Source organism: Mizuhopecten yessoensis, unplaced genomic scaffold (assembly GCF_002113885.1).
Source record: "Mizuhopecten yessoensis strain PY_sf001 unplaced genomic scaffold, ASM211388v2 scaffold3311, whole genome shotgun sequence".
Lineage (NCBI taxonomy): Eukaryota > Metazoa > Mollusca > Bivalvia > Pectinida > Pectinidae > Mizuhopecten > Mizuhopecten yessoensis.
In genome coordinates, this window is record NW_018404981.1 from 637,406 (window position 1) to 660,999 (window position 23,594).

Below are 23,594 nucleotides of genomic sequence, written 5' to 3' on the forward strand. Positions count from 1 at the left end.
CACTCTCTGCATAGCCTTTAAAACTGCTGGGTACATTACTCAAACGTGTTTTGTACACACTGTACATGATATACTATTTAGTAGACTTTTTTGTGATAATTAAACCTTTCTTCTCCATTGTCTTACTGTTGTGTAATATTCTGGTGATTCTGGTACATTGTAAGAACACGACTCCTCTCGCAATATCCCTTGTTTGGAAACTGAAAAGCTCCGAGACTCCTCTCGCAATATCCAGTGTATGCAGATTTACGTGGTTGTGCTATTTTAGCGATCTTCGTCTCTCTCTTTTCATGTCTTGCTAAAAACAATCCAACCGATTTGCATTTGCCAGCTTTTTCTACAGAAAACTTGAAACCAAAGGAGTAGAACCCTAACCAAAATCAGCAACAAGATGTCGTTACTTCAAACAGTTGTAAAGTAAAAATCAGAAATTGAAAAAAAGTGAACCTTATTAAAATTTTATTGAGCGAGTTTTTTCTCCCTATATTGCATAAATTCGCGTGGAATGTAAATCTGTCAATCCAAATATCTTAGAAATATTTATTAAAACAAATTTGAATACCAGGCGAAAGGAAATATACGTGAGTAAATGTTAATTGATTTACAAGACAATATTATAATGATTTTCCGTATCCGGACATAAAAGGCACATACTTTGCCCACTTATAACGACCGAGCTTTTCCTGTAGGTACGGGACATCGTACAAGTGTGCTTTCTGCCGTGTACTACTCTTCCCCACTGTCTCATCTAACCAGGCCGCTAGTCCTCGCTCCTCTAGACTACCTGTAAATAATGGGATTATTTTGTTAAACGATCCTAGCATCATTGGTCAAGAAAGATCTGGGATTCAAAAACTGTCCGGACAGGTCAACCTTAATCATTACCTACCAGAAACAGTGTTGTCCGGACTGGTCAACCTTAATTATATTAATAGACACAGTGTAGATTAACTTATCAACCTAAATCATTACTTACCAGACACAGTGTTGTCCGGACTGGTCAACATTAATCATTACTTACCAGACACAGTGTTGTCCGGACTGGTTAAACTTAATAATTAATTACCAGACACAGTGTTGCCCGGACTGGTCAATATTAATCAATACTTACTAGACACAGTGTTGTCCTGACAGGTCAACCTTAATCATTATTTACCAGACGCAATGTTGTCCGGACTGGTCAACCTTAATCATTACTTACCAGACAGAGTGTTGTCAGGACTGGTAAACCTTAATCATTACTAACCAGACACAGTGTTGCCCGGACTGGTCAACATTAATCATTATTTACCAGACGCAATAATGTCCGGACTGGTCAACCTTAATCATTACTTACCAGACACAGTGTTGCCCGGACAGGTCAACCTTAATCATTACTTACCAGACACAGTGTTGTCCGGACTGGTCAACCCTAATCATTACTTAACAGACACAGCGTTGTCCGGACTGGTCCACCCTAATCATTACTTACCAGACACAGTGTTGTCTGGACTGTCCATCCTAATCTTTACTTACCAGACACAGTGCTGTCCGGACTAGTCAACCCTAATCATTACTTTCCAGACACAGTGTTGTCTGGACTGTCCAGCCTAATCTTTACTTACCAGACACAGTGCTGTCCGGACTGGTCCACCCTAATCATTAATGTCCAGACACAGTGTTGTCCGGACTGGTAAACCTTAATCTTTACTTACCAAACACAGTGCTGTCCGGACTGGTCCACCCTAATCATTACTTACCAGACACAGTGATGTCCGGACTGGTCAATCCTAATCTTTACTTTCCAGACACAGTGTTGTCCGGACTGGTCAATCCTAATCTTTACTTACCAGACACAGTGCTGTCCGGACTAGTCAATCCTAATCTTTACTTACCAGACACAGTGTTGTCCGGGCTGGTCAACCCTAATCATTACTTACCAGACACAGTGTTATCCGGACTGGTCCACCCTAATCTTTACTTTTACCAGACACAGTGTTGTCCGGACTGGTCCAACCTAATCACTACTTACCAGACACAGTGTTGTCCGGACTGGTCCAACCTAATCATTACTTACCAGACACAGTGTTGCCCGGACTGGTCCCCCCTAATCTTTACTTACCAGACACAGTGTTGTCCCGACTGGTCAACCCTTATCATTACTTACCAGACACAGTGTTGTCCCGACTGGTCAACCCTTATCATTACTTACCAGACACAGTGTTGTCCGAACTGGTCCACCCTAATCTTTATTTACCAAACACAGTGCTGTTCGGACTGGTCCCCCCTAATCATTACTTACCAGCCACAGTGTTGTCCGGACTGGTCCACCCTACTCATTACTTACCAGACACAGTGTTGTCCGGACTCGTCAACCCTAATCATTACTTACCAAACACAGTGTTGTCCGGACTGGTCAACCCTTATCTTTACTTACCAGACACAGTGTTGTCCCGACTGGTCAACCCTTATCATTACTTACCAGACACAGTGTTGTCCCGACTGGTCAACCCTTATCATTACTTACCAGACACAGTGTTGTCCGTACTGGTAAACCTTAATCTTTACTTACCAACCACAGTGCTGTCCGGACTGGTCCACCCTAATCATTACAATCATTACTTACCAGACACAGTGTTGTCAGGACTGGTCCACCCTAATCATTACTTACCATACACAGTGTTGTCCGGACTGGTCCACCCTAACCTTTACTTACCAGAAACAGTGTTGTCCGGACTGGTCCACCCTAACCTTTACTTACCAGAAACAGTGTTGTCCGGACTGGTCCACCCTAACCATTACTTACCAGACACAGTGTTGTCCGGCCTGGTCCACCCTAATCATTACTTACCAGAAACAGTGTTGTCCGGACTGGTCCACCCTAACCATTACTTACCAGACACAGTGTTGTCCGGACTGTTCCACCCTAATCATTACTTACCAGACACAGAGTTGTCCGGACTGGTCCACCCTAATCTTTACTTTCCAGGAACAGTGTTGTCCGGACTGGTCCACCCTAATCATTACAATCATTACTTACCAGACACAGTGTTGTCAGGACTGGTCCACCCTAATCTTTACTTCCCAGACACAGTGTTGTCAGGACTGGTCCACCCTAATCTTTACTTCCCAGACACAGTGTTGTCAGGACTGGTCCACCCTAATCTTTACTTCCCAGACACAGTGTTGTCCGGACTGGTCCAACCTAATCACTACTTACCAGACACAGTGTTGTCCGGACTGGTCCACCCTAATCTTTATTTACCAAACACAGTGCTGTTCGGACTGGTCCACCCTAATCATTACTTACCAGACACAGTGTTGTCCGGACAGGTCAACCTTAATCATTACTTACCAGACACAGGGTTGTCCGGACTGGTCGACCCAAATCCTTACTTACCAGACACAGTGCTGTCCGGACTCGTGAAGCCTAATCTTTACTTACCAGACACAGTGTTGTCCGGGCTGGTCAACCCTAATCATTACTTCCCAGACACAGTGTTGTCCGGACTGTTCAACCCTAATCATTACTTACCAGACTCAGTGTTGTCCGGACTGGTCCACCCAAATCATTACTTACCAGACACAGTGTGGTCCGGACTGGTCAACCCTAATCTTTACTTACCAGACACAGTGTTTTCCGGACTGGTCAACCCTTATCTTTACTTACCAGACACAGTGCTGTCCGGACTCGTGAAGCCTAATCTTTACTTACCAGACACAGTGCTGTCCGGACTGGTCAATCCTAATCTTTACTTACCAGAAACAGTGTTGTCCGGACGAGTCCACCCTAATAGACACAGCGTTGTCCGGACTGGATCACCCTAATCATTACTTACCAGACACAGGGTTGTCCGGACTGGTCGACCCAAATCCTTACTTACCAGACACAGTGTTGTCTGGACTGTCCATCCTAATCTTTACTTACCAGACACAGTGCTGTCCGGACTGGTCCACCCTAATCTTTACTTTTACCAGACACAGTGTTGTCCGGACAGGTCAACCTTAATCATTACTTACCAGACACAGTGTCGTCCGGACTGGTCAACCCTAATCTTTACTTTCCAGACACAGTGTTGTCCGGACTGATCCACCCTAATCTTTACTTACCAGAAACAGTGTTTTCCGGACTGGTCCACCCTAATCTTTATTTACCAAACACAGCGCTGTTCGGACTGGTCCACCCTAATCATTAGTTACCAGACACAGTGTTGTCCGGACAGGTCAACCTTAATCATTACTTACCAGACACAGGGTTGTCCGGACTGGTCGACCCAAATCCTTACTTACCAGACACAGTGCTGTCCGGACTCGTGAAGCCTAATCTTTACTTACCAGACACAGTGCTGTTCGGACTGGTCAACCATAATCTTTACTTACCAGACACAGTGCTGTTCGGACTGGTCAATCCTAATCTTTACTTACCAACCCTAATCATTACTTACCAGACTCAGTGTTGTCCGGACTGGTAAACCCTAATCATTACTTTCCAGACACAGTGTTGTCCGGACTAGTCCACCCTAATCTTTACTTACCAAACACAGTGCTGTTAGGACTGGTCCACCATAATCTTTACTTACCAGACACAGTGTTGTCCGGACTGGTCCACCCTAATCTTTACTTACCAAACACAGTGCTGTTCGGACTGGTCCACCATAATCTTTACTTACCAGACACAGTGTTGTCCGGACAGGTCAACCTTAATCATTACTTACCAGACACAGTGTTGTCAAGAACACACGCGATGAAACCGCCTGTGAACATAGTATTTCCCACAAAGGCGTTGATGAGCCTGTCCAAGTCGACTACACCTGGAACAATAGATTATGATGGAATCTATGCGAACTTACATATTTACTACCGTGCTTTATGTAAGTAGATCATACCGATGCAGCATACGCCCTCAATTAAATACTCAATGCATCTGATAGAACACATCGGTACGAAATATCGAAGAATGGTATTTAGATTTTATTACAATATTTTCGAACGAAATTTAAACATAGACATTACTTTTTCGAATTCATGCTGTTGTAAATGGAACTGAGCATCATAAGATTAATCATGAATGGGAAAGTTTTGATTTTTTTTCTTGGTTAAGTGATGTCCTCAATAACATTCCATCACATTTTTCCGTAAAAATCTTGTGAATGTCTATAAACAAGTTGCATAGGATACATGAAACTAGCCATAAATTTGATAGAGTTGCCTCCCTTCAATTGATTTGTAATGATACTTAACAACAGCTGTTGCATGCATAATTATGTAGCGTGGCTCACCTGTACTTATCGAGTGCATCTTTGACCATAGAGGCATCATGAGTCCAAACACAATGGAAATCCCGAGTATAGACATGTTGCGGCCGTTCAGATGTACTGGTATAAGGTTGGCGAAGTTAAAACCTACGAACATTCCGAAGCTCACCATGGAGACCCCTCCAAGAACAGAGTACGGCATGGAGATGAAAAAAGCGCCAATTTTCCCAATCACCCCGAAGATAATGTAGATGATCCCACAGGCGACGAATACACGCAGACTTGCCACCTATAACATCAAATCTGGGTAGTATGGTGCATCAGCTCATGATTATCTCGGACAAGTTAAGGACCTTATTGTCATAACTTTATGTACCTTCATTACAAAAGAACTCCGCGCTAGGCAACTTTCACAAAACACATATTTAAATGTAGTTTGTAACTAGTTTCTGTTCTCAGTTGTGCTGGGGTACATTACTTTGATGACAAAGTTATGTTAAACATTAAAATTGATTTTTTTTTACTGGTAACCGACCATTCCCGCCACAGCATTTACACGAAAAGTCATATGTATTTCATATGCAAACTTCAGTAGCTGTTAGCGTTCCTGTTAGACGAAGATATATGAGCTGTCATGAGAAATGGTACCTGGTGACAATAAGCATACCAACATTTTTTTCACTTTCACTTTTCATAAACAATTTTAGTGTTATGGAATTCCGAATGCGATTATATTAAAACGATAAGCTGCTTATGCGAAACTTTCGTAGCCGAGTGTGATGTAGGCTTATATCATCGCACACGTAGAAAAACTGCAAACCGTTTTCATTTGTCGATATAAACACATTTGTTTCCATTCTTCATATTTCACGTTTTTTGTTCAATGGATGCGAAGCTTTTCCGATTCGCTCGGGGATTAAAAGATTTTTATAGGAAGGCTGGATTTACTGTCACGACAGATGTACACAGGACTTACACACATTCGGAACGCCTTGCCCGATTATAGTACGTTTCATCAAATCGGCCGAGGTGTTCCGAATGAGATGACCCGGTCGCATTTCTGTATATACCTTTGTAAAGCCGATGGCTCCGATATTTGGACCATATGACGTAGTTGCATGCCCAGCCCCCAATGATCCAGCAACTATGCTCATGATTCCCTCCATAAGGATACCCCTGTTGACCGCATGCGTTGGTGGAGGCGGGACATCGCAAATCCTCGCGACTGCGTAGTAGTCACCTACTGAATCGATGACGGATATGAGGGTGGCGATTAAAAATGTCACGAACACATCTAAACTGAATCTGGGCGGTCCAAATTGTCCTGAAATTGAAGTGCGACATTTGTGTCGTAATTGTGAGGCAAATGTTAAGTGAACATGAAAGTCAGGGTCCATTCAAAAGTCAAGATAATGCGAAGTTAATACAGATAGAGGCCAGGGGAAGATGAAGTAGTGTATGTAAAGTCAGGTAGTTTTAAGGTAAAGTTGATTACATGTAGCAGGGGATAAATTTAAGGCTGGTGATATTTGAAGGTCAGGAAAGGGACGAAGTCTTGCAAGAATGGCCTTTATCGAAAATAGAAAGTTAAGTCGAAAGGATGAGTGTCTGTCTATAAGACCATATTTTGGGCCCCGACATATTAAACTAAGGTAAACATTTGACCGAAAGTGGGTTTTTGGGGGTACCAAAAGGGGTAGGGTAAATTACAAATATAATTTGCTGTTTGTAAAATGCGCTTAAAAACCAAAATAATACCATTACTGTTTTTGGAAACATGTGTAAATTAAACAGGCATACATAAAAGAATGAAAAATGACAGAAATTCAATCGTCACTTAAATATTGTTTATATAAAATGGGGGATTAAGTCATGGGGTTGTTTTAGGTTATTTTCAAATGAAAAGTGTTCTGTTTTCTCAATTATTTCCTTTCTAATTCATATTTTGAGTTAAAATTTACAATTTTTCTCATTTAAGTAGACTTGAACGAAATGCATATTCACTATACACTTTCCTGCTGTTTAATACTGAGTTATGGCTTCTGGACTTATCTCAAACATCTCAAATATCTCTCAATCCTAAGTGAATTATAAAGTTCGGGATACCCTTTATATGCTATAAGTATAAGATATTAATTGTAAATATTGGTTATTGTATATATCCTGTAATATTTGCTCAACACCTGTGGCTGAAGTGAGTTCCAGAACTTGATTTGTTTCTTACTTATCAAAGTTAACTCACAAATACAAAATGGCATTTGCCACCACAACTATTGTAAAATGATTAATTTAATATAGTTGTGCGGGAAGGCATTTTTCAACAAAGGGCAATAACTCCGTAAAAAAGGGTCAGAATGAAAAAAATAATCTGGATGCACAACTTCATGTGGTAGTTATCATATCTGGAAAAGTTTCGTTGAAATCGATCCATAACTTTAGAAGGATTTTTTCAAAAAAGGGCCATAACTTCGTCAAAAAAAGGTCAGAATGAAAGATTAATATCTGAATGCACAGCTTCAGGTGGTAATTAGTTTCGTTGAAATCGGTCCATTACTTTAGAAGAAGCTGTCGATTCCAGTATACCCCCCAAACTTCGTTGCGGGGGTTTAATTAAGGAAGTAAACATCCTAATATACCGGGGCCCAAAAAAGGGCCTTATAGACACTCATCATTTGCGGATTCTTTTTCGTAAATATGGTAAGTCAAAATGAAGAACGGGTAAAGTTCAAGGTCACGATAAGTGAAGTTTGGGCAAATATAAAGGTCAATGGTGACAATGAAAGCGTTGGGAGTTGTAGGTCAAGTATGGGCAGGTAAACTGAGTCTTCCAAAGAAGTTAAAATAAGAATTAATACTTGCAAATTCCAATATTCGTATATTTAATGTAAATAGAAAGTTGAGGACGTACAGATGTTTCTATAAAAGTGTATTCTATGACTGTACAGATAAACAAGCTTACCTGGATATGGAAAGTAGAACCAGCTGGCCTCTTCAATTACTTTGAGTCTCGAGTCTGTTCTGGCAAAGTACTGGGCACTGTTAGGATCGTCAGAGAAAGAACCTAGGGTGGTAAGTAGGATACTGACCGACCAGCCAACGACGATAGCTATAAGTAACTGGACAAATTGACAACGGTAATACGGTGGTGAGCAGTATACTGACCAACCAGCCAACGACGATAGCTATAAGTAACTGGACAAATGGTCAACGGTAATTAGGTGGTCGGTACCCTAGGATACTGACCAACCAGCCCACGACGATAGCTATAAGTAATTGGACAAATGGACAACGGTAATTAGGTGGTGAGCAGGATACTGACCAACCAGCCCACGACGATAGCTATAAGTAACTAAACAAATGGACAACGGTAATTAGGTGGTTGGTAGGATACTGACCAACCAGCCCACGACGATAGCTATAAGTAACTAAACAAATGAACAACGGTAATTAGGTGGTGAGCAGGATACTGACCAACCAGTCCACGACGATAGCTATAAGTAACTGGACAAATGGACAGCGGTAATTACATGTAGGTGGTGGGTAGGATACTGACCAACCAGCCCACGACGATAGCTATAAGTAACTGGACAAATGGACAACGGTAATTAGGTGGTGAGTAGGATACTGACCAACCAGCCCACGACGGTAGCTATAAGTAACTGGACAAATGGACAACGGTAATTAGGTGGTGGGTAGGATACTGACCAACCAGCCCACGACGATAGCTATAAGTAACTGGACAAATGGACAACGGTAATTAGGTGGTGAGTAGGATACTGACCAACCAGCCCACGACGATAGCTATAAGTAACTGGACAAATGGACAACGGTAATTAGGTGGTGAGTAGGATACTGACCAACCAGCCCACGACGATAGCTATAAGTAACTGGACAAATGGACAACGGTAATTAGGTGGTGAGTAGGATACTGACCAACCAGCCCACGACGATAGCTATAAGTAACTGGACAAATGGACAACGGTAATTAGGTGGTGAGTAGGATACTGACCAACCAGCCCACGACGATAGCTATAAGTAACTGGACAAATGGACAACGGTAATTAGGTGGTGAGTAGGATACTGACCAACCAGCCCACGACGGTAGCTATAAGTAACTGGACAAATGGACAACGGTAATTAGGTGGTGGGTAGGATACTGACCAACCAGCCCACGACGATAGCTATAAGTAACTGGACAAATGGACAACGGTAATTAGGTGGTGAGTAGGATACTGACCAACCAGCCCACGACGATAGCTATAAGTAACTGGACAAATGGACAGCGGTAATTAGGTGGTGAGTAGGATACTGACCAACCAGCCCACGACGATAGCTATAAGTAACTGGACAAATGGACAACGGTAATTAGGTGGTGAGTAGGATACTGACCAACCAGCCCACGACGATAGCTATAAGTAACTGGACAAATGGACAACGGTAATTAGGTGGTGAGTAGGATACTGACCAACCAGCCCACGACGATAGCTATAAGTAACTGGACAAATGGACAACGGTAATTAGGTGGTGAGTAGGATACTGACCAACCAGCCCACGACGATAGCTATAAGTAACTGGACAAATGGACAACGGTAATTAGGTGGTGAGTAGGATACTGACCAACCAGCCCACGACGGTAGCTATAAGTAACTGGACAAATGGACAACGGTAATTAGGTGGTGGGTAGGATACTGACCAACCAGCCCACGACGATAGCTATAAGTAACTGGACAAATGGACAACGGTAATTAGGTGGTGAGTAGGATACTGACCAACCAGCCCACGACGGTAGCTATAAGTAACTGGACAAATGGACAACGGTAATTAGGTGGTGGGTAGGATACTGACCAACCAGCCCACGACGATAGCTATAAGTAACTGGACAAATGGACAACGGTAATTAGGTGGTGAGTAGGATACTGACCAACCAGCCCACGACGATAGCTATAAGTAACTGGACAAATGGACAACGGTAATTAGGTGGTGAGTAGGATACTGACCAACCAGCCCACGACGATAGCTATAAGTAACTGGACAAATGGACAACGGTAATTAGGTGGTGAGTAGGATACTGACCAACCAGCCCACGACGATAGCTATAAGTAACTGGACAAATGGACAACGGTAATTAGGTGGTGAGTAGGATACTGACCAACCAGCCCACGACGATAGCTATAAGTAACTGGACAAATGGACAACGGTAATTAGGTGGTGAGTAGGATACTGACCAACCAGCCCACGACGGTAGCTATAAGTAACTGGACAAATGGACAACGGTAATTAGGTGGTGGGTAGGATACTGACCAACCAGCCCACGACGATAGCTATAAGTAACTGGACAAATGGACAACGGTAATTAGGTGGTGAGTAGGATACTGACCAACCAGCCCACGACGATAGCTATAAGTAACTGGACAAATGGACAACGGTAATTAGGTGGTGAGTAGGATACTGACCAACCAGCCCACGACGGTAGCTATAAGTAACTGGACAAATGGACAACGGTAATTAGGTGGTGGGTAGGATACTGACCAACCAGCCCACGACGATAGCTATAAGTAACTGGACAAATGGACAACGGTAATTAGGTGGTGAGTAGGATACTGACCAACCAGCCCACGACGGTAGCTATAAGTAACTGGACAAATGGACAACGGTAATTAGGTGGTGGGTAGGATACTGACCAACCAGCCCACGACGATAGCTATAAGTAACTGGACAAATGGACAACGGTAATTAGGTGGTGAGTAGGATACTGACCAACCAGCCCACGACGGTAGCTATAAGTAACTGGACAAATGGACAACGGTAATTAGGTGGTGGGTAGGATACTGACCAACCAGCCCACGACGATAGCTATAAGTAACTGGACAAATGGACAACGGTAATTAGGTGGTGAGTAGGATACTGACCAACCAGCCCACGACGGTAGCTATAAGTAACTGGACAAATGGACAACGGTAATTAGGTGGTGGGTAGGATACTGACCAACCAGCCCACGACGATAGCTATAAGTAACTGGACAAATGGACAACGGTAATTAGGTGGTGAGTAGGATACTGACCAACCAGCCCACGACGATAGCTATAAGTAACTGGACAAATGGACAACGGTAATTAGGTGGTGAGTAGGATACTGACCAACCAGCCCACGACGGTAGCTATAAGTAACTGGACAAATGGACAACGGTAATTAGGTGGTGGGTAGGATACTGACCAACCAGCCCACGACGATAGCTATAAGTAACTGGACAAATGGACAACGGTAATTAGGTGGTGAGTAGGATACTGACCAACCAGCCCACGACGATAGCTATAAGTAACTGGACAAATGGACAACGGTAATTAGGTGGTGAGTAGGATACTGACCAACCAGCCCACGACGGTAGCTATAAGTAACTGGACAAATGGACAACGGTAATTAGGTGGTGGGTAGGATACTGACCAACCAGCCCACGACGATAGCTATAAGTAACTGGACAAATGGACAACGGTAATTAGGTGGTGGGTAGGATACTGACCAACCCGCCCACGACGATAGCTATAAGTAACTGGACAAATGGACAACGGTAATTAGGTGGTGAGTAGGATACTGACCAACCCGCCCACGACGATAGCTATAAGTAACTGGACAAATGGACAACGGTAATTAGGTGGTGAGTAGGATACTGACCAACCCGCCCACGACGATAGCTATAAGTAACTGGACAAATGGACAACGGTAATTAGGTGGTGAGTAGGATACTGACCAACCAGCCCACGACGATAGCTATAAGTAACTGGACAAATGGACAACGGTAATTAGGTGGTGAGTAGGATACTGACCAACCAGCCCACGACGATAGCTATAAGTAACTGGACAAATGGACAACGGTAATTAGGTGGTGGGTAGGATACTGACCAACCAGCCCACGACGGTAGCTATAAGTAACTGGACAAATGGACAACAGTAATTAGGTGGTGAGTAGGATACTGACCAACCAGCCCACGACGATAGCTATAAGTAACTGGACAAATGGACAACAGTAATTAGGTGGTGAGTAGGATACTGACCAACCAGCCCACGACGATAGCTATAAGTAACTGGACAAATGGACAACAGTAATTAGGTGGTGAGTAGGATACTGACCAACCAGCCCACGACGATAGCTATAAGTAACTGGACAAATGGACAACAGTAATTAGGTGGTGAGTAGGATACTGACCAACCAGCCCACGACGATAGCTATAAGTAACTGGACAAATGGACAACAGTAATTAGGTGGTGAGCAGTATACTGACCAACCACATTCCACGACGGTAGTTATAAGTAACTAAACAAATGGACAACGGTAGTTAGGTGGTGAGCAGGATACTGACCAGCCACATTCCACGACGGTAGCTATAAGTAACTAGACAAATGGACAGTGGCAATTAAGTAAAGATTGTTTTACTCTATAATTTATTTCATGATTTTAATGTTTATTGTCGAAATCCCATATACGCATGTCTTCGACATTGCTGTTACAATGGCTATCCACAGCCATTTTACATGGTGATGTCAGAGATGTTGATATACGCATTTAAGGATTGGCGAGAACGAATGCAAAATTCTGTTTATCGTACAATCAAGTTTTTTTTAAAGAATCCCGAAAACAAAATTAACTCAGGCTATCTAGAAATCTAAAATATCGACACTGTAAGCATTTTGCAATTGTGATGTCATAATGTTATTGGAAGTCTGTTACAGTATGACGTTATCCTTGAATTGACGTCACTATAGTGAAGCAATGCTAACATTCAGCCAACATCACGCTGTTTTTGAAAGGTGTTCATAACACAATTTATATAACGGATGTTAAATAACAAATTATCTTCTGACATGTAAATAGATGTACATACATGCATGTTAATAATTTCTCCCCTCGATATTTGGTTCTCACAATTACAATTCACAATATGCTTCGGTCGTGGCAATGGCCTCGCCCAACTGATCGGGTTGCAAATTAAGCCTGGGCTCCAGGGGTTAAAGCCAATTTTAGGGGGTCTGGAGGGTACGTCACCTAAAACCAACTGCATCATTGACCCCTCCCCATGTTAGTGTATTCCATACAAATAACTAATACACCTCAGTCCACCAATGGTATATCTTGAGGTAGTTCTCATTGTGTTTCTTTCATTGTGATACCATAATAAGAATATTTTATTAACTCGCATATGTATAACATAAGATATGTCTATATATCAATATTTTTAGCGGATATTCTTTGGTCAAAACTAAGGAAAATAACCCTGATCGTATGTAAGGGGTGAAATGATACCTAATTTTGATATAAGATAATGTTAACAATATAAAGATGTACACGGGTAATCTTACAGAGAAGACTGTGTGGAGGGGATAGTAGATAATATGGAATCCGCGTGTCTTGCTCCAGAATGGAATTGGTGTCTTCCTTCCTTCCAAGTAAAGAGACAGCACCATAGCCACAGCGAAAGTCCTGTCATCAGAGGAAATACAATTCATTTGTTGCAACACAGAAAATACACCTTCTGAAAATAGAGCCATGCACTAAACGTACAACTGACATGCTCCATTACAATAAATGACCCTGTATAACCGCAATATACGACATCTTTACGTTTACATGCCTACGATCAACACCCCTATGGGTTTGTGGAAAGAGCTGTATCCTACTTCATGGTGTACGAAGCGACTAAGGTGCCTCTTCCCCTGCAGATTTTTTTTTTTCAGTGCCTCCTGCTAAGGGGACATTGAGGAAACTGATGCTCCCCTGGCAACATTTGAGATATTTGCATTTTCTTTTTACTTCCTAGGAACCTCTTTGTTTTCTAGTGCATTGGTTGGCAATACTTCACTTTTGGCCTTAGTGTTGAGTGAGGTAGCCCTCTAAAGTTGGCAACTGATCCGCGCTATGCATACACACACGTACGCATACATTGCACACATAGAGCACTTATTCAACTGACAAGCCTGTTTATAACAATACTGATATATTGTAAATACGGAACTTTGTATAACATCTATCAATTTGTATTAAAATCATTAAAGCGCTATACATAAAATACATCCGAAACTACAACATTCATTTGGATAAAGATATGACAAAATATTCAAAATGATACACAGTAAAATAGGACATAGTGAAATATTTACAGTTATGTACAAAAAGAGGGATGAAATTAGTTTTAAACAGCGATTTCTTAAAGATTTTTTGAAAAGAGCTTCATGTCCGGTGATTGGTTTGGATTTCTTTTGTATAACGTGCTATCAACAGCTAAGGTCATTTAAGGACGTGCCTCCATGTGTGTAGTGTATGCGTGTTTGTGTGTGTGGAAGTCTGAGTGTCTTGTATTCGAACCCTGGCCTGGCCATGTATTTCATCGCACCTGTTACATACCAAAGCCATGCTATATACCTCTAATTGACACGTATACTTAAAATGAGTTGTGTCACAAAGATTGTGTTTTTATTTACTTACAGAAAAGCCACACCAAAATGAGCATTGCAGAATTTGACAGCGGTTTTGTAGATACTGATTCCGATCAAGAAGAGGACAGGAACGACTGTGATTGGTCCAATAAATCGGAGGAGTCGGCCAATCAGACCAGTTGCCCCCAACAATGTCTGTAGTATTCCTGCTACCATCAAACTCCCTTGCATCTAAAATGATAACGTTATATCTTTGCTTTAAAAAGACTATTCCATTTGACTTTTCTCTATCCTTTTTTTATACACCCCGCCTCCATAGATCGCCAAAACATTACCGGCACTAATGGCATAACAACGAAAGTTTAATTAACGAGCCCACTGCAACACCGTCTGATGCCACTTAAATTTGACTCTCAAAATAACTCCATTTATCTTATGCTCGGGCAACGGATGACATAAGTCAATGTTTCAGATAGCCATTTGCAACAAATACAAAAATTCTCCGAGTATGTGTGTCAGTATATGAGATATTTAATCAAATCACAAACCCTCACATCAACGACGTACGGTTATATATATATATATATATATATTAAACACCTATATATGTATACATAAACATTTTACGACTTACCCAAGGGGAAACGGTGTTCTTTCTAAAATAACTTTGAAAGTATCTGAAACTTTGGTCGCATATTCCACTTTTTGACGTACATAAAACTGAGATCCCGGACATTAACGAAACATTTATATAATTTGATTTTGTGCTTTGTATCAAGTTCTGCAATTGGTTAATAGTAGCGCATGTGACTAAAAAACAGCTGTTAATATTACAATGAATGTTCAATAAGCCATTGTCGTTCGAGTTGTCTCCCATTGTATATACCTAACTCACAGTGAAAAAGTTGCCAGATCTACTGTTCATCATTATATTTTCGTTGTTATCTTTGCCTTGTTGTTTATCATGATGAGTATTAGAAATTTTGAAAATAAAGAGGTTTAATTTAAGTTTAAACATTAATTGAAAAATCCAAGATGGCCGTCAGTGGGCCATTTTGTGTATCCAAACAGTCTCAAAACTTAACTTACATATCGAATTTTAGAAAAGTCTCTCCAGTGCTTTCTGATAAATAGTGTTAACAAACATTATGCGAGGATTGGTTGAGTGGTTAACACTCCGGCCTTCCACGCAGGCGGCCGGGGTTCGATCCCCGAAGTCGTCGCGCGCATGGAATATCAGAGAAAGTGTTTTTCTCCTGACCAAACAACTCCAACAACCCAGGTGGAGTATACATTGGTCTGGGGTGGATGTTGCGGAATCAGTGATGTAGCATTCAAGTGAGGTGGCACTATCAAAGATGCCGTTGGAAGCACGGTCCCATTACAAAAAGAACACAATACATCTCCAGCACACACGCAGGCATACACACATAGGGAGATATTAGCCAGGTGGCATAGGACTAGTAGTTAGCGCTTGATAAGGCAGCTCCTGCGAATTCCTCAAAAATTGTATATCCTAATTGTTATAATTGTATATCTATGTACTGTAAAGCGCCTTAGAGTGGCTTATGTTAGCTAGATAGGTCGCTATATCAAATGTTGCATATTATTATTATTATTAGTATTAATTCTCGAAATTCAAGATGACCTTCTGTCGGCCATCTTTGTTTTCGATCAGACCACTGATTCAGTATGCGGAACTAGGACCGTAGGGAACTTTCATGTGAAATTTCAGAAAGATCCCTCTTGTAATTTTTGAGAAATAGTGCTAATAACATTTTACTGTGAAATTCAAGCTACAGGTGTCTCTGTCTGTCATCTTGCTTATCCGATCAGTACCAAAAGTCGATAACTATGATCCATTGGGAATCTTCATGTGCAATTTGAGAAAAATATCTCCTGTACATTCTGATGAATAATGCTTACAAGCATTGTTTAAGGGCGGACGAACGGACCACGGACAACTATCAACGACGAAGGGCGATTTGAAAAGCTCATCATCTGATGATGGTTGGCGAATAAATCGCAACAAAAATGCATAAAAGGAGCGTTCCTGATAGGCTGTAGTTAAGCAGGACCCAATGGCTCTTTTATGTGTAACATTTAGCTATAACTTTCCAAATAAAGTGTTCGAAAAACACAACTTCGTGTTAAAGTTCTTTTAAAGTAAAACAAACCCTCACCATTTGTAACTTAAAGCGTATTTCCTCTCTAGCGTCAGTGGGCAGTGACATGCTATTTGATGTTTGGTTAAATTCGCCCACAACTGTAGCGTTATTCATACCTACAATAAAGTATATGATAGAACAATAAAAATGCAGTTTTTAAATTATGGATCATAATATTATCAATGAAGAAATAAGAAAGCAATACAATGATATTGATACCAGATCTATTGCACAGAGAGTTTTTTGTTCTAACTCTCTTATTTTATATTATCGATACAGCAACAGAATTGTTAATCTTTCGGACAGGTTCTGCACGCGTCCTTACTGCTATATATTGTCTAGTCCATTTAAAACAAATGAAAATTCACAACAAACTGTTAACAATGCTTCTGCTTTCATCATTTCCCCCCTAAAACTCCAACTTAACTCCTGCCATACAAAATGGTTCTTAGTATGTAAGAGTTGTCACTCTTCTCTCCCTATCATTAGACAAGTACAACCATACACGTCGTTTAGAAGTGAATAACCGGACAAGCATTATAATGACTTGACCTTCTACCTTTTGCCGTATTTTCGTGTCGTCATTTCCGTATTGCGTATCGGGCATTCCATTACCGTAGTGTACATTATAGTAACGCCGGGTAAACAATAGTACACGTGCGTGACGTGATATGTCAACACCCGATTTCTAGACTTAACTTGGAAATGTGTAATCACACGTACTTCAGAAATAAAGCTTATGATACAAAGACATTAATTAACTCACGGGAAAACACTGACATACGATCAGACGACTTCAAGAAGGTCGTATATGAGGCGCCTGGAATGCAGACTGATGTGTTTTGTTTACCGACCTCACCTGTACGTATCACGTGCTAACAGTAGTTCACAAGCGCTTCGTCGCTACGAGCGATTTGCGCTCTGTCAGATAAATCGGTTCACAAATGCAATAACAATAACTCTGTGAAAATACTGGTTTGTAAAATATCAAGATCCTTATAAAATGCAAGTGCATATGTGCGTGAACGTAATAACGGCATACCATGCGATAGCCTATGGTTACATATGTACCTGACATGTTAATATAATGCGTAAGCAGGCTATGGATAATGTCCAAAGTGTACATGATTGAGAGTAATTTTGTTCCATATAAGAACAGTAAATTGACAAATAAATATAGTAATTTAATTTATTTCCGTCGTTTTTGGTATATTAAATGAAATAAGTGTCATTGTATAAATTCTATCCCTCTGCAAAAAGTTCCGATTTTTTTCAAGGTAGACAACTCTCATCAGGATCAAGATAATTGTAAAATGCAAAATAAATTAATTGTAAAGACTTTGTGTGTATTTGGTTCAATTTTTCACTCTTTTTGTATGTAACTATGTGTCCTGTGTGATTCTGGCTTGTATTTAGTAACTTTTATCCATATAGTTTCAATAAAAAACGCCTTTTGTAACATGTTGTAGATATTTTATGATAAATAAAATATTTTTAGGGTTGATAAGCAATGTTTCTTTTCATTATTTTATTGTTGTTATACTTTTGAACAATGCCACACGCTCAAAAAATGTGAAAGTGTTGAATTTCACAAAAATTCAATTTTTCGGTATTTTTTACAAATAAATCCCCAGTTTATCGGAATGCTTAGATTTTCATAAAATCATCTCTACATAGTGACATAACCATCATGTGAAACTTTCATTGAATTCTGATGGCTAATTGCGAAAGGGTGAAGCCTCCTTAAGAAGTTGTGGCCCAAACACACATACAGATATACTCAAAGACATGTCTCGGCCCTTCTTACGACCTTGACTACGGGATACTGACAAAAGAATTGCACACAAATCATCGCATAGAGTGACCTTGACCTTGTGATACAGGCGCGAGAGTGGTCCGTGACGTCTTACACCGTCCAGTGATGATGCCGCCACTGATTAATGCTCCTGAACTTTATCTATCTCTTCTTGATGTCTGAACAAACATTACAATGATTTAATTTCTGATCTTTTGCGGTGACCTTGCCCTTTAAAGTATTCACCCGGGAGTTGTAGATATGGAGTGTCGTGAAACATTGAAATGTCATAACTCGGACAACCTTGTAACACTAGTCTACTATCAGCATGCTGTGACCTTTATCTCTGATGGCACTCCCCGTAAGGTTCTTAAAAGTGCCGAACCACTTATAGGTTATGACATAAAAAGAATATGGAACGGACTGACGGAATTCTCTAAAACCCCATTTTAACTAGTAGAATACAAATTCCTATCTTTAACTACACAGAAAGCGATCTACCAACCTTCCAAGTTCGGGCATTTCCAATCCGGAAGAGTCTTGAGAGCCACCAATGGTGTTACGAAGGCCAAAGCAGGACCCTGGTATATAGGGAGTCTGAAAAGGAAAAGATCCACCGGAACTATACGTGAAAAACATACTCTCCTTCCGTCATTTACATAACCCTATCTACAAAACACTTGAGCTGTAAATAAAAGACATATCCTCTCAAATTTTCCACCGCCCGAATGCTACATGCGTCCTCGATCAGACTACAATTTTACTTGGGTGTAGACTAATTCCGTCTGATATATTTTATTTACATCCAAAGATATTCCCAACCAAAACGTCTACGAACCTCGCTAACTTGTCTTTGTAGGCTGAAAAGTGACTTATTCTGTACGTACCTGATTCCAATAGTGACCATGAGAAGCGTACTTCGTAGGCTTAAATGTGCCGTATTCTGAACGTACCTGACTCCAATAGTGACCATGAGAAGCGTACTTTGTAGGCTAAAATGTGCCGTATTCTGAACGTACCTGACTCCAATGGTGACCATGAGAAGCTTACTTTGTAGGCTGAAATGTGATGTAGTCTGATCGTATCTGACTCCAATAGTGACCATGAGAAACTTACTTTGTAGGCTGAAATGTGACGTAGTCTGATCGTACCTGACTCCAATAGTGACAATGAGAAGCTTTCTTTGTAGGCTAAAATGTGCCGTATTCTGAACGTACCTGACTCCAATAGTGACCATGAGAAGCGTACTCATCCCAGAGGCAAACAATGTTGTGCTCAGGAGTTCTGCCTTTAAGAGTTCGTCACCATATCCACACGCGAGATCAGCTACCAACAGGGTGGTCGTTAAATTCAGGGAAAGGGAGAGTAATGCTTGCTGGAATATAAAAATCATAAATAAAAAGGGCAGATATGATATAGAGTGTCTGAAGCATCGCAAAAAGGAGGCGAGAAATTCAGGAATAAATACATATACAACAGTAATTCACTATATAGTTAACTCTGACTGCCCACCATGGTGTTGCCAACAGCGTTCATACTACCGTTTACGCCGTCAAAAAGAATCCTTATGTGACCGTTACAGGTAGAAAGATGGAAGAGAAGTGAGGAAAAAATACAACACGACAGTCACATAGAAGGCAAAAAGAGGGGAGAGGTTTATTTGAGTAAAAACTATTTACAGAAGTGGAATAACACGACAGTTACATTGATAAAGAGAGAACATGAAAAGTCTAACACGATTGTAAACATCACATGGCATCAACATGAAACCTGAATGTTTACATTTTCCCATTTTGCACACGTTAATTTGCATAATTCTGAAACGAGTCTATTTTTCATACTTGCTTAAAAGTTGGCTACTAAAAATATCTTTCAACATTATGAATTTAAAAAAAATACAACCGGTAAATTTGTCATATAACACCTTTGATTTAAAAAAAACCCCAAAAAAACATAGTTTTCTTTCCATCTTTTAACTTGTGTTTCTTTATAACCAAAGTTCTTGATATTTGGCAATGAGGTTGTTCATATGAATGCATTTAAGCATTCAAGATCACAAGAATAAAATGTGCTAAAATAAAATGTATGTATAGGAGTCAGACAAGAACAAATAATGTTATACTCTTTCTATTTTGTTTTGTGAATGGGCAAAAGACAAAATAACATAACAATCAAATGTATATTATTATAGTATTAAGATATTTCTATTGCTTTTGTATATCTGCATAGTTTTACATATATATGAGTTATCACTGCTGCATATAACTTTTAAATATGCATAATGCATAATGTAATAAAGTGTTTTGGTATGATACAAAAAAAGAAAACGTATCGGTATTGTCTAAAATAAACATCGATTATCAAACCTTCATGATTAGGTGAATTTGTGCAATGGTTATCTTTGGCATGTTAAAACAGTATTTTAGCGGTTTTTATATTACATAAAAATGCTTCTGTAGACAGAATATATACATGGAAAGTTTGTAAAGAAGTATAAGATACAGACTACCATTGTAACTTTACATAGGCAAGTTGACAATGTTCGGTATATTTTAAACTTTGTGAAGATTTTGCATGTTTTTTCAATTAAAAGTTTCACTTCGCTTACGTCATGTATACCAATATGACATATTTAGTATCAAAATAACAGTAATTTTATACTTTTTAAACAATCATAGCTCATTTTCAAAATTATATTTGCCTGTGACATTTATCTGTATTTTTGTTAGTATACCCCCGTCACTCAAACTGGTGTTATACAAGGCGGTCCACTACGGCTATCAGTTGTAATAACGAATAATTATATACATATTGTGTGCAATTATTGTTCTTTTATTTTTTTATTTCTACACATGGCGAAAAAAGAAAATAAATCGAATAAGGGGCAGAATGTTAACCCCGCCTTTTATCATTGTTTGTAACACGCTTTCTCATTGGCTTGTGTTTACAGTCAAGTGTTAAATAAAAAAAAATGAGAAAATATTTTGATGACGTCATACACAAAGTACTATCTTTCCCCCAAAATAGCAGTTATCTGTCACACTTAAAGTTGTCTGAAGCCACGTCTTTTGACATTGGAATTTTGAGTATTATACTCTATTTTAGAACAGATAACATGGAAATATTTTTGACGACTATGAAAATCTGTGCATGGCCTTATCAGCGTCATTATTTGAGAGAGCTCATGTTCAACAAAGCTGATTAAAACACGGCATATAATTTAACAACATAAATATCATGTCGGCATTCATGTAAAATACTGCTTTAATTGTAAATGAAATTGACACACATTTTGTACTTTTCCTTTCTAATTTTAGAATTAAATTAAAAAGATTGGACAAAATAATGTGTGTTTTTTTGTGTCGATATATACATGCATGTAAACCGAAATCATTAACTGCTTCGCGGTACCGTATGACATGAAATGCTTGTTTTGAATAAACATTCGTGGTTTTCGTGGTTGCTATTGAACCATGAACATAAATACAACGAATTTGAATGATATAGAAGTCTTCTGATTGTTAATGTAAGATACTCATGGAAGGTACCACGAAACGATCAAAAGGGCTTCAAACCACGCAGAAAAGAACCCACGAACATTTCGTGTTATACAGTATACTCAAAGTGCACTTCGGTTTTCGGTCTATACATCAATATACCAATTTATTGTCTAGTCCAATTCTTGTATAGACTTGAATGTTTGACCGCCTCACATTCGTGTTATAATATATTTATTTCAAGAGAATGCATGCCAACCTTACGTAACTTTTCACAAGTCATGGCGTAATCATGAAACGTAATAAGTATATTTACAGTTTATGCCATTACATGGACTATTACATGTCAACCACGGGTACTAATGTCCTATCACGGAATTCTATTTTCAGATGGTCGTTAATGAATATGACTTTCAATATATTAGCATTTCAATGTGAACGATGAGCAGAGAGGAAAACAGCCTACATGGCACGTGTACGCTTGCAATCTTCAGAGAATGAATATCGTTCGGGACATTTTTCGGCTCTCGTTTTACTTTCCTGTTATATAATTTGATATATATCCGATATGGGTTACAAAAATTCAAGAGAAGATGTTTAAATTAAGAAATGATAGTGAATTGTGTTAGAAATTACAGCTTTTAATTTCTTGTCCTGACAATGTTTTACCCAAAAGTACGCGGCGAAGCTGCATACAATTAGTCTACGTTGGGTTACCTATACACACTCATAATTAGGAAACGACACCAGCAAATGCATTCAAATCTCCTTTAATTAGAGAGAAAAGAATGCATTAGTTTTAACTAGAATCCTTTGAGCGCGGAAAGTTCTTTTTTGGACGTTAACCAGAGGGATCTAGTATGAAACAAGAAAATGTTACAAAAACGTCTACCTTCAAAATGTTTTACATTCAAGAAAAACAACGAACAAGAATGTTTTAATTGGATAAGCGAAATTGATATCTTTCTTTACTTGCCATGTATGTCTCGGACGCAAAAACACATCCCTATTCATCATTATCTTACCTGTAGCCCGAAGAAAATAGTCAGGTGTAATGGAGGGTCATCAAGTACGTCATACACAAATTTCCTTTTTTCGACTTCATAAGAAATAGGCGGGTCATGAACCATCTCCTCAGCGGTACTCCATTTCACTTCGGACTTCCCGTCTCTGTCGGAACTTCTCCTCGGAAACTCCTTCTCTGTCGGATGCATCTCCATGTCCATCTCCGAATATGTTCCTACTACTCCTACTACCTGCGTCCTTTATATAAACTTGTGTGTATGCATGAATCAAGATCAATCAACGTCTTAAAAGTACTGTTAGCTTAACGCATCATATATAAAATCTTCTCTTCAGTCACTATCTAAGATATAATTTCATATTATTAATCTGATTAATGATACTGACTTATAGAAACGGCACGGTTAAACGTATAATTAATTTTGATTAAAACTTTGATGTAGAAAGTAAT

The 23,594-nt window shown here is 39.8% G+C and overlaps 1 protein-coding gene across 2 annotated transcripts; it reads right to left on the reverse strand.

The window, feature by feature from the left end:
• Nucleotides 1-451: 451 nt before the first annotated feature.
• On the reverse strand, nt 452-23,381 carry LOC110447336 (solute carrier family 23 member 2-like). 2 transcript variants are annotated; one of them, XM_021492955.1, is made up of 11 exons: nt 23,146-23,381; nt 19,841-19,998; nt 19,129-19,220; nt 16,844-16,944; nt 14,710-14,891; nt 13,587-13,707; nt 8,194-8,350; nt 6,305-6,558; nt 5,259-5,523; nt 4,695-4,790; nt 452-784 (listed from the first exon to the last, which is right to left on the reverse strand). In XM_021492955.1, the coding sequence occupies exons 1-11, from the start codon at nt 23,344-23,346 to the stop codon at nt 615-617; spliced, it is 1,797 nt and encodes a 598-aa protein (XP_021348630.1). In that variant the 5' UTR covers nt 23,347-23,381; the 3' UTR covers nt 452-614. The 2 variants fall into 2 exon arrangements, with proteins under 2 accessions (XP_021348630.1, XP_021348631.1); XM_021492956.1 differs by lacking the exons at nt 19,841-19,998; nt 23,146-23,381 and adding an exon at nt 19,577-19,602.
• Nucleotides 23,382-23,594: the final 213 nt, after the last annotated feature.